The sequence below is a fragment of the Musa acuminata genome, chromosome BXJ1-1 (assembly GCF_036884655.1).
Source record: "Musa acuminata AAA Group cultivar baxijiao chromosome BXJ1-1, Cavendish_Baxijiao_AAA, whole genome shotgun sequence".
NCBI lineage: Eukaryota > Viridiplantae > Streptophyta > Magnoliopsida > Zingiberales > Musaceae > Musa > Musa acuminata.
In genome coordinates this window covers 2,165,359-2,177,953 of record NC_088327.1, presented here as the reverse complement: position 1 = coordinate 2,177,953, position 12,595 = coordinate 2,165,359, and the positions used below count along the sequence as shown (strand labels likewise).

At 43.3% G+C, this 12,595-nt stretch overlaps 2 protein-coding genes across 3 annotated transcripts; one reads left to right on the top strand and one right to left on the bottom strand.

The window, feature by feature from the left end:
- Nucleotides 1–6,515: 6,515 nt before the first annotated feature.
- Nucleotides 6,516–10,688, top strand: LOC135597751 (uncharacterized). Its single transcript, XM_065091193.1, has 6 exons — nucleotides 6,516–7,008; nucleotides 8,047–8,246; nucleotides 8,715–8,855; nucleotides 8,933–9,013; nucleotides 10,159–10,283; nucleotides 10,362–10,688. Exons 1-6 carry the CDS (start codon nucleotides 6,786–6,788, stop codon nucleotides 10,408–10,410), a joined length of 819 nt encoding a protein of 272 aa, XP_064947265.1. The 5' UTR covers nucleotides 6,516–6,785; the 3' UTR covers nucleotides 10,411–10,688.
- LOC135597689 (uncharacterized) lies at nucleotides 9,997–12,312 on the bottom strand. Of its 2 annotated transcripts, none has more exons than XM_065091044.1 (5): nucleotides 11,866–12,312; nucleotides 11,724–11,786; nucleotides 11,517–11,597; nucleotides 11,144–11,439; nucleotides 9,997–10,520 (listed from the first exon to the last, which is right to left on the bottom strand). In XM_065091044.1, exons 1-4 carry the CDS (start codon nucleotides 12,193–12,195, stop codon nucleotides 11,158–11,160), a joined length of 756 nt encoding a protein of 251 aa, XP_064947116.1. In that variant the 5' UTR covers nucleotides 12,196–12,312; the 3' UTR covers nucleotides 9,997–10,520; nucleotides 11,144–11,157. The 2 variants fall into 2 exon arrangements, with proteins under 2 accessions (XP_064947116.1, XP_064947186.1); XM_065091114.1 differs by having other exon boundaries at nucleotides 11,178–11,439.
- Nucleotides 12,313–12,595: the final 283 nt, after the last annotated feature.

The window sequence follows — 12,595 nt, the reverse complement described above, 5'->3', positions numbered from 1 at the left end:
GTCAACCTATATGGGCCCACATTGTGTGGAGCCATTCTGAGCTTTCTGGAATGACTTTGTAGTGTTTGACGCCGAGTTGTACGACCCCCAAACAGTGCGAGGACTTGTGGTCAGCCTCCTAGGGTCCGAGGTGTTGCGTTATGTTAGCCTAAAGCTCCTTTGTTAGCGTTGTCATGGTCGTTGACTATTGCCACGTGGATGGTGCTAAAAAATACCATATCAGAATGAACCTTGACATTCTGATTGGGCCCTAGTGTCACAATCTTATGAATGGACCCCTTCTCATGTTCATCCTTGAATAAGCAAGATAATAAACAGTGACATCTTCTCCTATTTGATCAAATAAATAGATAAATATTTTTCTTAAATATTTATCATAATAGTGATAGGGCATATTCTGGTATTACCCCCACGGCAACAGTCAATAGCCACATCAATACCAACGTGGAGTCTCAGGGTTGATATGGTGCGTTATGTCAACATGACACCTCGGACTCGAATGAGACATTATCTGAGACCATACGAGACGATGATGCTGCATAGCACAAAGCCATTCTGGAAAGCTCAGAATGGTACCGCGCGACATGGATCCATGTAGGTTGGTCATTGCTCGCATAGGAGGTACAAGTCACTCGCCTGAGGAGTCGACCGCCATTAACATATCATGTATGATCAACCCTCATTCGCGGGTATAAAAGCCAACCCATGATTAACGTTTGGGGGAGGACATCGATCACTTCAACTCCACTTAACCACACTCTATATTGACTTATGCTTTGGAGGGGTCAAGTCGGGAAATCCCCCTCTTGACTTCGGCCTGTGTGCATGAACTTGGCGAGGGAGGAAGAGCAACTCCTTGCTCTACCTTGGATCAATTCTGGAGATGAAGCTCAGACCAAACTTGACGTAGATCACCTCTGTTTGAGGATCCACGTGGGCAACTCTGCGTACTTGGGATTAGACCAAGCCCATGTTGATTCATTGGCTATGACATAAGGTTCCCCAATATTTTTGAACACTAGAAGGAAGGCCTGATGTCATAAGAGCATCCACCAAACACCTCCAACGAACGCCTTGGCGAGAAGACACTCACCACCATCTCCACCTTTGACCTCGGAGGGCAGCTCCCCACTCTCCCGCATATGGATAGAAGCATCTCGGCTCAGATTACGGGGTGCTATTGACATTTGTTTAATGATCCTGAGCTCTTACCTCCCGGGGCTGGTGGGGACAGTCGGTCATCTCCGCTGAGGCATTTCTCAACCTCACCCACTAGGTGCAAGCGTTAGCTGGGATGATGCAGATCATCGCACCCCCCGTACCCTAGCTAGCTCAACAGATGGTTCTCCTCCCATGACCATCGACTGTGATCCAACCTGTGCTCATCCCTATACCTCACAATGCCACCCCGATCGACTAGCCAGCTCTGGCTCCATATGCCCACCCCTCAACTGGGAGCAATCGGGATACCTGAGACCAATGGTAGAGTGCAACATCCCTATGCCCAGACGAGCTGCCTTAACCTTCCTTGAAGCTAATATCCTATCGTTTGACTCAATGGATGACTCATTTCGGGCCCAATTATGATTAGTGAATCAGCGCCTAGACGAGGTTCAAAGGGAATTCCATAAATCTAAGGAGGAGCTCGGGGAAAGTACCTCGGTTGGGTTCCCCTTTGCCCAAAAAATTCAGGATAACCTATCCCCCTCAACTTTCACCTCTCGACGCTGGAGGCCTATGATGGTGGCTCCGATCCAGCGGAGCACATCGCCACCTTTCGGGCCTAGATGGCCCTACACAACACCTCTAATACCTTGATGTATTGGGCATTTCCTACCATCCTCCAAGGCCTAGCTTGGATGTGGTATAACCGATTGAGGCTATCCTTGGTCCTGTCTTTTAATCAGCTTGCACGGGAACTCGAGCTTCATTTCCTAGCCTATGCGTGACCTAAACCATCTATGACCATACTCCTCGGGCTAAGGCAGAAGGAGGACGAATCCCTCTGCCTCTTCGATGCTAACTTCGCTACTGAGATTCGAGGGGTTCCAAATGCCCACCCCTTTTTTGTTATGCAAGCATTCTTGATGGGCCTACAACCTTCAAGGTTCTTTCGGTCACTAGTCGAGAGGCCACGGGCGACCATTCCTGAGATGCTCCAATGGGCTAACTAGTATGTTGTTGTTAAGGCACTGGTAGCAAGAAAGTGCGAGGAGTCACACAAGAGGCCCTGCTAGGAGTTACCCATGTGAGCAGATTGAGGAAAGAAGAAGGCCCACCATGGCAAGGCCGGAAGTAGATGAGCCTAGGGTGTGTGTATATATATATATATATATATATATATATATATATATATATATATATATATATATATATATATATATATATATATATATATATATATATATATATATATATATATATATATATATATATATATATATAAAAGATATCTTCTACAGCGGAGCATGCGCCCGAGTTATAAATCTCGACTAGACATGTGCTTGAGATATGAATCTTGGCCAAATAGTACTCGAGTGTGCACCTCAGCAAAACACAACTCGAATGATGCATCTCAACTAAACAATGCCCGAGTCATACACCTTGGTCAAATAGTGTCTGAGTTGTGTATCTCGACCAAACAGTGCCAGAGTTGTACACCTCGACCAAACAGTGCCTGAGTGGTGCACTTTGGCCAAACAATGTCCGAGTGACGCACCTTGGCTAAACAATGCCCGAGTCATGCACCTCGGACAAATAGTGCTCGAGTCATGCACCTCGACCAAACATTGCTCGAGTCATGCACCTTGGCCAAATAGCGTCGTAGTCATGCACCTAGGCCAAATAGTGTCGTAGTCATGCACCTCGGCCAAACAGTGTATGAGTGGTGCACCTCGACCAAATAGTGTTCAAGTGGTGCACCTTGGCCAAACAATGCCCGAGTCATGCACCTCAGCCAAACAATGTCCGAGTTGTGCACCTCGATCAAATAGTATCCAAGTTGTGCACCTCGACCAAATAGTGCCCGAGTAGTGCACCTTGACCAAACAATGTCCGAGTCATGCACCTTGGTCAAACAGTGCTCGAGTCATGCACCTTGACCAAATAGTGTCTAAGTGGTGCATCTCGGCCAAACAATGGCCGAGCTATGCACCTCGGTCAAATAGTGTTCGAGTCAAATAATGGTGTATTTTGATCAAATAGTGTTCGAGTTGTGCACCTTGACCAAACAGTGTCTGAATCATGCACCTCGGCCAAAATTATGCACCTCGGTCAAACTGTGCCCGAGTTGTGCACCTCGCCCAAATTATTGGCAAATCTAGGGGGCGACGTCACATGCATAGCGAAAGAACATAAAAACAAAATCTCTAATTCCCAAAGATGCGTTCGTCGTCGTAAAGACTGATGCGCAAAATCCATGAAATAGAAAACTACGTATATTAAAGATTCTGTTACATAGAGAGATTGTATAACCCTTAATCTCTATAAATCTCTATAAGAGAGTGAAGGAGGTCAAACACCCTGCTCTTCAAAACTCTAGGCCTACTCTGAGGAGGAGAAGGGGAGGAGAATAGGAGAAGACAACCAAAAAGGCTCTAGCCTATGAACCATTTGTTCCCTCCTATTTATAGAGATCCCTTGTAAACTTAATCCTAATGGATCCTACCTTATTGGGTATTGGATCTTCATCCAACTACCAAAGCCTCTTAGATTAGTGAATCTCTATACAATAATCTCACATGGGCTCTTATTAGATCTCATCCATATGATCCAATAATTCAAGGGCTTATTGGATATCCAATAAGATAAGGGCTTTGACGGATATCTCATATCTAAACCTCTACTCATTGCATCGCCTATCATATGTGTGTGACCTTCTAGGCCCAATATCGAGCTGGACGTAAGTTATACCTATCATAACTCCTTCTGGCTTAGTGAATTATTATCTCTATAATAATTCACTCGACTCATCGACTGCGAACGTACTAAGCTACTACGCCACAGTCCCCAAACGATACAGGGGAATTCAATCCATTTGACATATCTGCCTTCAATTGCCGTATACCTATAGTCCCTCATCCATCTAATCTCCCAGAGACCGTATACCGAGCATGATACTATCAGACTCATACGATTTTTACTCAAGTCTCGCTCTAATTGGATTCTCCTCGAAAACTCTTTCTCTCTCAATCCGAATAACCTTGGCCAAGGGTTTGTCTGAGTAAGAATACATAAAATATTCCTGTCATGACATCGAGAGTGGATGATCCTCTATCGACACTCAATAGTCCTCGTAAGGTTAGCTACCACTCCCAATGACCAGCTGTGCTAGATTTGGAACCTCCAGACCTATAAGTTTGGTATCAAATAATGAAGTACTCATACAGGACATCCTTGGTGTCTTAAATCTAAGGACCAGATACACCACTGGGATAACGGAATCGTTGTCTGACAATAAGACATCATCAACCATCCAGCATCCTATAAGCGGATCAATCAGCGAACTCATTCTCTAATGAGCTCCTGTACTATATCCCTAGTGTCCCCACACGAGCAACTATAAGACTAGCTACATCTATCATATGAACATGTATACAACACATCAGCTTGTTCGGTTATCTCGATGTCCCTCTCGAGTAACCTATGACCACGAATATTTATGATCTGTGTTAAAAGGCAAATCAATCTTATTATCGTGATCTCATCATCGGTTTCTCAAATAATAATAATAAGTAAAAAGACTGGTGTCAAATCACACGTGTCATCACTCACGTGATTGGCTTATAGGGCACCTATGTCTAACACAAATAGTGTCCGAGTTATGCACCTTGGCTAAACAATGCCTGTGTTATGCACCTTGGCCAAACAATGTCTGAGTCACGTCTCGGCCAGTCCAATGCCCTAGCTATGCCTCACGACCAGTCCAATATCCGAGTCGCATCTTGGTCAGTTCAATACTCGAGCCACTCCTCGTGGCCAGTCTAATGTTCGAGTCATGTCTCGACCAATCTAATGCCTGAGCTATGCCTTTTGCCAGTCCAATGTCTAAGTCACCACTCGGTCAATCTAATGCCCGAGCCACTCCTCACGACTAGTCCAATGTCTGAGTCACGTCTCGGCCAATCCAATGCCTGAGCCATGTCTCGTGGCCAGTCTAATGTTCGAGTCATATCTCGGCCAGTCTAATGTCTGGACCATGCCTTGCGACCAGTCCTATGCCCGAGTAGTGTTGCTCGGCTAACCTAGTGCTCGAGTCACATCGCTTGGCCAGTCCAATGCTTAGTGCCCGAGCAGTGTTGCTCGACCAGTCTAGTACCCAGTGCTTGAGCAGTGTGCTCGACCAAGTCAGTGCTCGAGTAGTATTGCTCGGCCAATCCTGCACCTGAGTAGTGTTACTCGGCTAGCCTAGTCCCCAAGTTATGTCGCTTGACTAGTACAGCTCCCAAATAGAAGCTCCTAGTCAACTGACAACCAAACCACCAATCCCAACATGATAGCTAACCCAGCTAGAAAAAGGCACCAAGTCATGCCCCGAGCTCCTCCACGAGGAACCTGGGGCATGCCTCTTGGGGGGGGGGGGGGGCGGGGTCGAGATGGGAAATGATATGACATATTCTTGTACCACCCTCGTGACAACAGTTAGTGATCATGTCAATGCCAATGTAGAACCTTAGGGCTGATATGGTGCATTACATCGACATGACACCTCAAACTTAAATGGGATGGTAGCATGTTCCTGTATTATTCGAGGTTGTACGAGACAACGCTGCATAGCACAAAGCCGCTCCGAAAAGCTCGAAACGACGTCGTGCGATGCATATTCGTGCAGGTTGATCGACGCTCGCATAGGAGGTATAAGCCGATTGCTCGAGGAGTTAGCAACCATTAACAGATCACGTACGACCGACCCTCATTCGTAGGTATAAAAGCCGACCCCCTGATCGACGTCAAGGGGAGGACCTCGAACACTTCAACTCTACTTAACCTCACTCAACACCGACTTATGCTTCGAAGGGGTCGAGTCGAGAAATTCCCCTATCGACTTCGACTTGTGTGCAAGAACTTGACGGGGGAGGAAGAGCAACTCCTTGCTCTACTTCGGATCAATTATTGAGATGAAGCTCGGACCGAACCTAACGCTGACCACCTTCATTCGATCATCCACGTGGATGACTTTGCACACTTGGGATCGAACCAAGTCGTGTTGATCTATTGACTATGGCATAAGGTTCCTCATCATCCAAAAATTTATTATATATAAAGAAATCAAATACATCATGAAAAGCCACCATGAAAAATAAAAATAAAAATGAGAAATGAGTAGCAATCTTAGTCAACGGACTACGGCGGTGCTGTGGGCGCTTACAACTGCCACCATGAAAAGCCATCAACGCTCGGCAACATGCAGCATTAAGAACGAGAGAGAAGGTCGTGAGACGAGCTTCTGGCCCCGGTTAAGCTCTTGTCTCAGGCTTTATCTCGAACAGTTGGCGGACACTAAACGCAGCACTTCCCATATCTAACGACTACGCGACACAGTGGCTCCACACGGGGCCCGCATTTAGGCAGTCGTTTCCTGCAACCAAAAGGCGGGTAGGTGAGCGGTGAGAGGCAGCGGGTGACGTGATGGTAATGTATTTGATGAGCCAAACTCCTTTGGCCCCCTTTTATTAGAGCTCCGTTGTGACGGTGAAAGGAGACGAAGAAGCGACTCGATTTCCGTGCCCTCTTTAATTCCTGGATTCGAGCAGGGACGAACGGATCGCTGCGAGGGAAGGCGTGCGATGAGGGGGGCGAGGCGGCCGATCTACGCGGTGGCGACATGGGTGAAGCGGCAGCCGCCCAAAGTGAAGGCGTTCCTGTGCGTGGTGGCGGGCATCGCGGCCCTCGTCTTCCTCCGCTTCATCGTTCACGACCACGACAACCTCTTCATCGCCGCCGAGGCCGTTCACGCCCTCGGCATCTCCGTCCTCATCTATAAGCTTACCAAGGAGAGGACATGCGCTGGTCCCCGCCTTCTCTTTCCCCTTTTTATTTCATTTTCTTTGCCCGTGCTGCTTTGTTTTGGTTTGTTTTGTTTTGATCTACTGCATACGTGATCTGTTGGTGGATGGGGCGGTAAGAATGCCAATTGCCAAGGCTTCGGGATTTAAATAATGGATGCCCTAGATGGCATGGCTAAAAAGATATTTTCCCCCCTTTGAGGTAATCCGGGGCTGGAGGGGGTTTTGGTTTCGACTAGGACCCTGATTTGGGAGTTTGTCGATGTTAGGTTTGTGGAATGGAAGTTCGAAGGAGAGTATTATATCATTGATAGTTTCAGAATTTTGAGTAATTACAAGGCTCAAGAGTTTTGCTTATGGGAATTACTAGCTTGAAACTTGCAGAATAGGTTTTCTAAGGGAAGAAATTGAAAGAAGTTTTTTTCCCCCTGTTTTGAATAGTGCATTTGCTCAATGTTGATCTTGTTGTTCTACATTTTAAGTTTATCAAATTTCTATCGTATAATCCATGTTGCTTTATTGGTACTTTTACATTATCTAACTTTTCTCATTGTTGATTATTATTGCAAAATTATCTTTTACAAGTATGTGCAAGATGATGAAATTATGTAAAGATCCACGAGGAAAAATGCTAACCTTATATGATGCTGGTGGACCTTTTTAATGTTTTTTTTTTCATTTGCACCAAATTTCTGATATAATTATACGATTCCTGTCTGAGGAGGAGTTTCAAGTTTGTTTTTGAAGTGAATTGACAATTAAGCCCTTTTATTGGGAATCCAGAACATTCTGCCTTAGAGCAGCACTTAAGCTATGTGATAGATATTCTAACCTTACAATTTGTTATTCATTTATCTCTAAGTATTTGATTTTATCAAGATCGTTTCGAGAATACATTTCTGTTACCTATATATGGAACCGGTTTAATAGGTCACCAGTTTTTGGTTGCTTTGTAATTCATGTTGCCTAATGCTAAGTTTATAGAAATTGCACTTATTTCGTGGATCCAATTATCTTTCATTAACAATTTTATAATATGCAGGGGTTTCGTTGAAGTCTCAGGATTTGACAGCTTTGTTTTTAGCTGCCAGACTTTATTGCAGTTTCGTTATGGAATACGATATACACACAGTGCTAGATACTGCTACACTTGCTACTACTCTTTGGGTTATTTACATGATTCGTTTTAAGCTGAGGCCAAGTTACATGGAGGATAAGGACAATTTTGCTATATATTTTGTGGTAAGACATCTCATGTATTATATAAAAAAAGCTTTATATACATGATAAACCCTTTAGAAATTTGGTTTTTTTTTTGGCGACAAAGTAATAGTTTTATTTTATCACTTGGACTATTTTGTACCTGTAATGAAAAAAATACTTGGTCGTTGAATTTGTTTTTCAGTGTTTTTTTTCCCTTTACTTAGAAAATACTTATTAAGCACTGTGTTATTGCCAAAAGAGTCATGTCAAGGAAAAGGACGCTTGTTGCTTTTATTTATATCGTTACTACTATTTATTTATTATTATATCTTTGGGTTTTTGGCAGCTTCTTTTTTACTATTATGGCTACAAAGTTTCTTCGCATTTGAAGTTCTTAAGAAAATTCATGTCTCTTTGCTGGTCTTTAAAGAATTATCCGTGATAAAAAAACTTGTTTTTTATTCATAAGATCATGAATGGATCTCACCTCTCTTTATATGATTGCAGGTTGTGCCTTGTGTGCTGTTAGCGCTTGCTGTTCATCCTTCTACATCTCACAATATTTTCAATAGGATCTGTTGGGCCTTTTGTGTTTATCTGGAAGCTGTTTCGGTGTTGCCCCAGTTACGATTGATGCAGAACACGAAGGTACAACCTGGAATCAGAGAACCTTGTAAATTTTTAAAGAAAAAGTTTCTAATTGTATCTTCATACATGATCCCCAGATTGTAGAACCGTTCACTGCTCACTATGTTTTTGCTCTTGGGATTGCAAGATTTCTGAGCTGCGCTCACTGGGTCCTTCAGGTTGGTTTAGTATGAAACTCTGCATTCTGACTAGGTTTTATGGATTTGTATGACTGATATACCACTGATGTATTTACAGTAGAGTGACTTCTTAAGCATAAGCATGATATATATATATTTTTCTCATACTGTTGAAGGCTAGAACTTTGTAGGATACTCTGGTTCTTCATTTATAGTCATAATTTGTTGATATAGAGTCACATATTATTGAAAGCATGTGTTACTATTTCTGCATAAGTTTTGGATCTCTTGAGGCCTCAGCATCATTGCACATGAGTTTCCTATTGAGCTTCAATTTTGAATATTTAAAAATTAGATTTTACATTGACTCTTGTTCTTTCTTTAAACCTTGTTAGTGCAGCTCCAATGAAACACACCATTTTTGTGTTGTCAGCTCGAAAGGCATATCTATCTATATTTTCTTGGTTTTGATGTGGAGGTCATAATTATATGCTCATGGCTTGTCCTGCTTGTCAATTTGTTTATGTTGATGTTTCACACCACGACTAATATTAGTATTAATATTTTATTTCATTCCACATGACTAATATTTGGTACCATTTTAAGTCTTTCCTCTCTTCTTATCTTCTATATATCTTCAAGGTCATCGTTTCTATTAATTGTATTTACAGTCAGAAGTTTGCGTTGTACACAATGCATCACAATATTTATGCCAACCATTTGCATGACACACGAGAGGTCTGATTATATGCAGCCACAGAACCGTGCAATGAGTTCTACTTTGTTAGATCTAGCCTAGTAACATTATTTGCTTCTTTGAGGTGAACTTGATGGATTGGACACAAAACTCATGGAGAACCAGCTGTTGCATTATCTTACTGTAGATGTTGGTTGAAACCTTTGTTTTTCTCGAAATCCAATCCAATTTATGCTATTTTGACCATTCCACAATTATTTTCTTCCTGATTGTCTTGTGATTATCTTTGAGTGAGAAAATAATATGAAGAAGAATCAAGTAAAACTTAATAAGAAAAACATGGAAAAATAAATTGTATTCAAGTGTCTGGCATCAGGCAATTATTTTCTTCCTGATTGTCTTGGTTCAGTATGAACCTCTGGAAACATGGTCTCCTGCTATAGCAGGCGTGTCGCATGATGCATTTCCTTCTCGGTGTCTCTTGTAGGTCCTGGACACTCGTGGACGACTGTTGACAGCTTTAGGGTATGGTTTGTGGCCACCAATGGTTCTTCTTGCCGAGATCGTTCAAACTTTCATTCTCGCTGATTTCTGCTATTATTATGTGAAGAGGTAACGAAGATTCTTTCCACGAACACGCACCTATTATGGCCGTTAATACAAAACTTGTTCTCACTCTTCCTCCTGCAGTGTTGTCGGTGGACAGCTGGTGCTACGGCTTCCGTCAGGTGTAGTGTGATCTTCCACGCACAGTCAGACTGAATCATCAACTTAAACTGAATCATTTGTCTGAGCATACCGAAATGCCTCCTCTCTTATGCGAGGCTTGCACCAGTTAGGGATTCTCACCTGTGACATGTTGAGTTATGAAGAAGTCTTACATATAGACACTAATGTGGGTAGAAATTGCACGTTAGCTGACTGTATGCAGCAAGTAAATAGTTTCTTGAGGAAGTTTTACGGTTGACCTTGGGTTGACTTCTTTTCTATAACAAGACTTTCAACCTCCTAGCTTCATATTTTGTAGACTTATCCGGCTTTTTCCCTTTGTACTATGCTTTTGGTTTGAGATGAAAGAGGAGGCCAAAGGAACGGTTGGTGGGGTTTTTTTTCTCTTTGGAATAGATTATTCGATACTCCAATTGCATACTAGATATTTTTTTGAATGTTAGGTACACCATAATTCATTCTCTCAAGGTTAAATATCATAATGTTCCTTTTGAATGTTAGGTACTATACTCCTAGATATTAAGTATTATGAATGCATCACTTGTCTTTTGAATTCCAATAAATAGTTGTTTTACCCTTCTTCACTTACTGTAATATTTTTCATAAAATATTATTTTTAATCAATAGGAAAAAAAATATTTTCGTGAGCAAATGCCTAACATTGACGTCAATAAAAAACAAAAAGAAATCCCCACTAACCAAATTGAAGATGAATACTTAAATCTTGAAAATAAGAAAAATACTTAATCTTGGCATTTTATTGGTCATAAACCAGACCGTATCTCTTCGCCCTTTGTATCTCAAGTCTCCTCCGTCTCGCCAGCGCCGACGTGGCCGCTTTGCACGCGCTGTGTTGCCGTTCCCCCCACCCCCACACCAAATCCCACCCGCCCTCCTCGTCGTCGGGCGTCACGTTCAGATCCGGGAGGCCGACCCGACCCGCGGCCGGCCGTTGGCTGCCGCTCTGGGCCCACCGGTGGTCGACGGCTGTGGGATCCACGGGGACCATATCGCCGCCACCGACCCATAGCATCTTTTCCTGCCGCCGAGACATTCGATTCACTCTTCGGCGCACAATCTTAAAGAAGAAGAAGAGAAGAGGAGTAGATTGATTACATGGCGCAGTTGTGTAGCCGCTGGAAGCACGGAGGGGTTGGCTGATGGACTATGCAACTGGGCTTCGTACTCCTCTCTCACCTGATTCATCTTATCATTAAGAATATATATATATATATACACACAATTAAGTTGAAATAAAAGGAATCGAGAGAAAATATAGATAATAAAATGGCAAAAGAGAAGAAAAGAAAGAAAAGAACACACTCGTTCGAGATTGGATTTCTTGTCGGCAAACGAAGCCATCGGCTCATGCTGTTCTTCCACCCACTGCTCACCACAAGCATCAAATACAATAAATATCTTAGCTGGCTAGAGAGAGAGAGGGAGAGGCTGACGGTACACTTACCTGGATGTACTGTTTGCGGTGCTCCACCCACGGCTTGGGCCGGACGTCGATGTCTTCGCTGCCGCCGCTGCCTTGGAAGGAGAGAGGCGTAGAGGGGCTCGATGTGGCGGTGGCGGTGACTCCCCCGTCGACGTTCTTCTCCCCGTAACGGAGCGGCGGAGGAGGAGAAGGCATTAGAGGATGACCGGGGAGTGACCGGGGCTTCCGGGAGCCCCAGCGGAGGGACTCGGGAAGGACGTGGAGCGCCGCCCGGTGGACGGACGCGAGGACGAGCTCGGGGAGGCTGTCGAGCGTGAGCGCCACCTCCAGCTCCTCCTCTGTCGGAGACATGTAATCAAACAACGCGATTATACGGTGGCGGCGACGGCTGCAGCGGCGGCGACGGCGACGGCACGAGTGACTAAAAGATAGAGAGAAAGGAAGAATGGATAAGAACGGTGGCGTCTGCTGGTTCATATGGACAAATGGAAATAGTGGAAGATATTACTTTTTCCTATTTCTCATACATAAAAAAAATATTGTTCATTTTTAGTATCTTTATGGGTATTTTATAAAAAAGCTATTCATTTTTACATGAGATTTTTTATAAATAATAAAAAATGTCATGATTATTCAAATTTAATTATAATTAAAGATTTCTCGGATAGATGTAATTAGTTTAATTTCAAGTATATAATCAAAGTCAACTTTTATAGAACAATTAGAAATATTTCTTAGATGATTAATAATA

Excerpts from the sequence above, each read along its gene's own strand:
- LOC135597751 (XM_065091193.1), top strand. The coding sequence starts at position 6,786 with ATGAGGGGGGCGAGGCGGCCGATCTACGCGGTGGCGACATGGGTGAAG. Across the intron at positions 9,014-10,158 it reads GCGCTCACTGGGTCCTTCAG|GTCCTGGACACTCGTGGACG; the intron begins GTTGGTTTAGTA and ends TGTCTCTTGTAG. Across the intron at positions 10,284-10,361 it reads TGCTATTATTATGTGAAGAG|TGTTGTCGGTGGACAGCTGG; the intron begins GTAACGAAGATT and ends TTCCTCCTGCAG.
- LOC135597689 (XM_065091044.1), bottom strand. The coding sequence starts at position 12,195 with ATGTCTCCGACAGAGGAGGAGCTGGAGGTGGCGCTCACGCTCGACAGC. Across the intron at positions 11,598-11,723 it reads AGAAATCCAATCTCGAACGA|GTGAGAGAGGAGTACGAAGC; the intron begins GTGTGTTCTTTT and ends AAGATGAATCAG. Across the intron at positions 11,440-11,516 it reads CGGCTACACAACTGCGCCAT|GAAAAGATGCTATGGGTCGG; the intron begins GTAATCAATCTA and ends TCTCGGCGGCAG.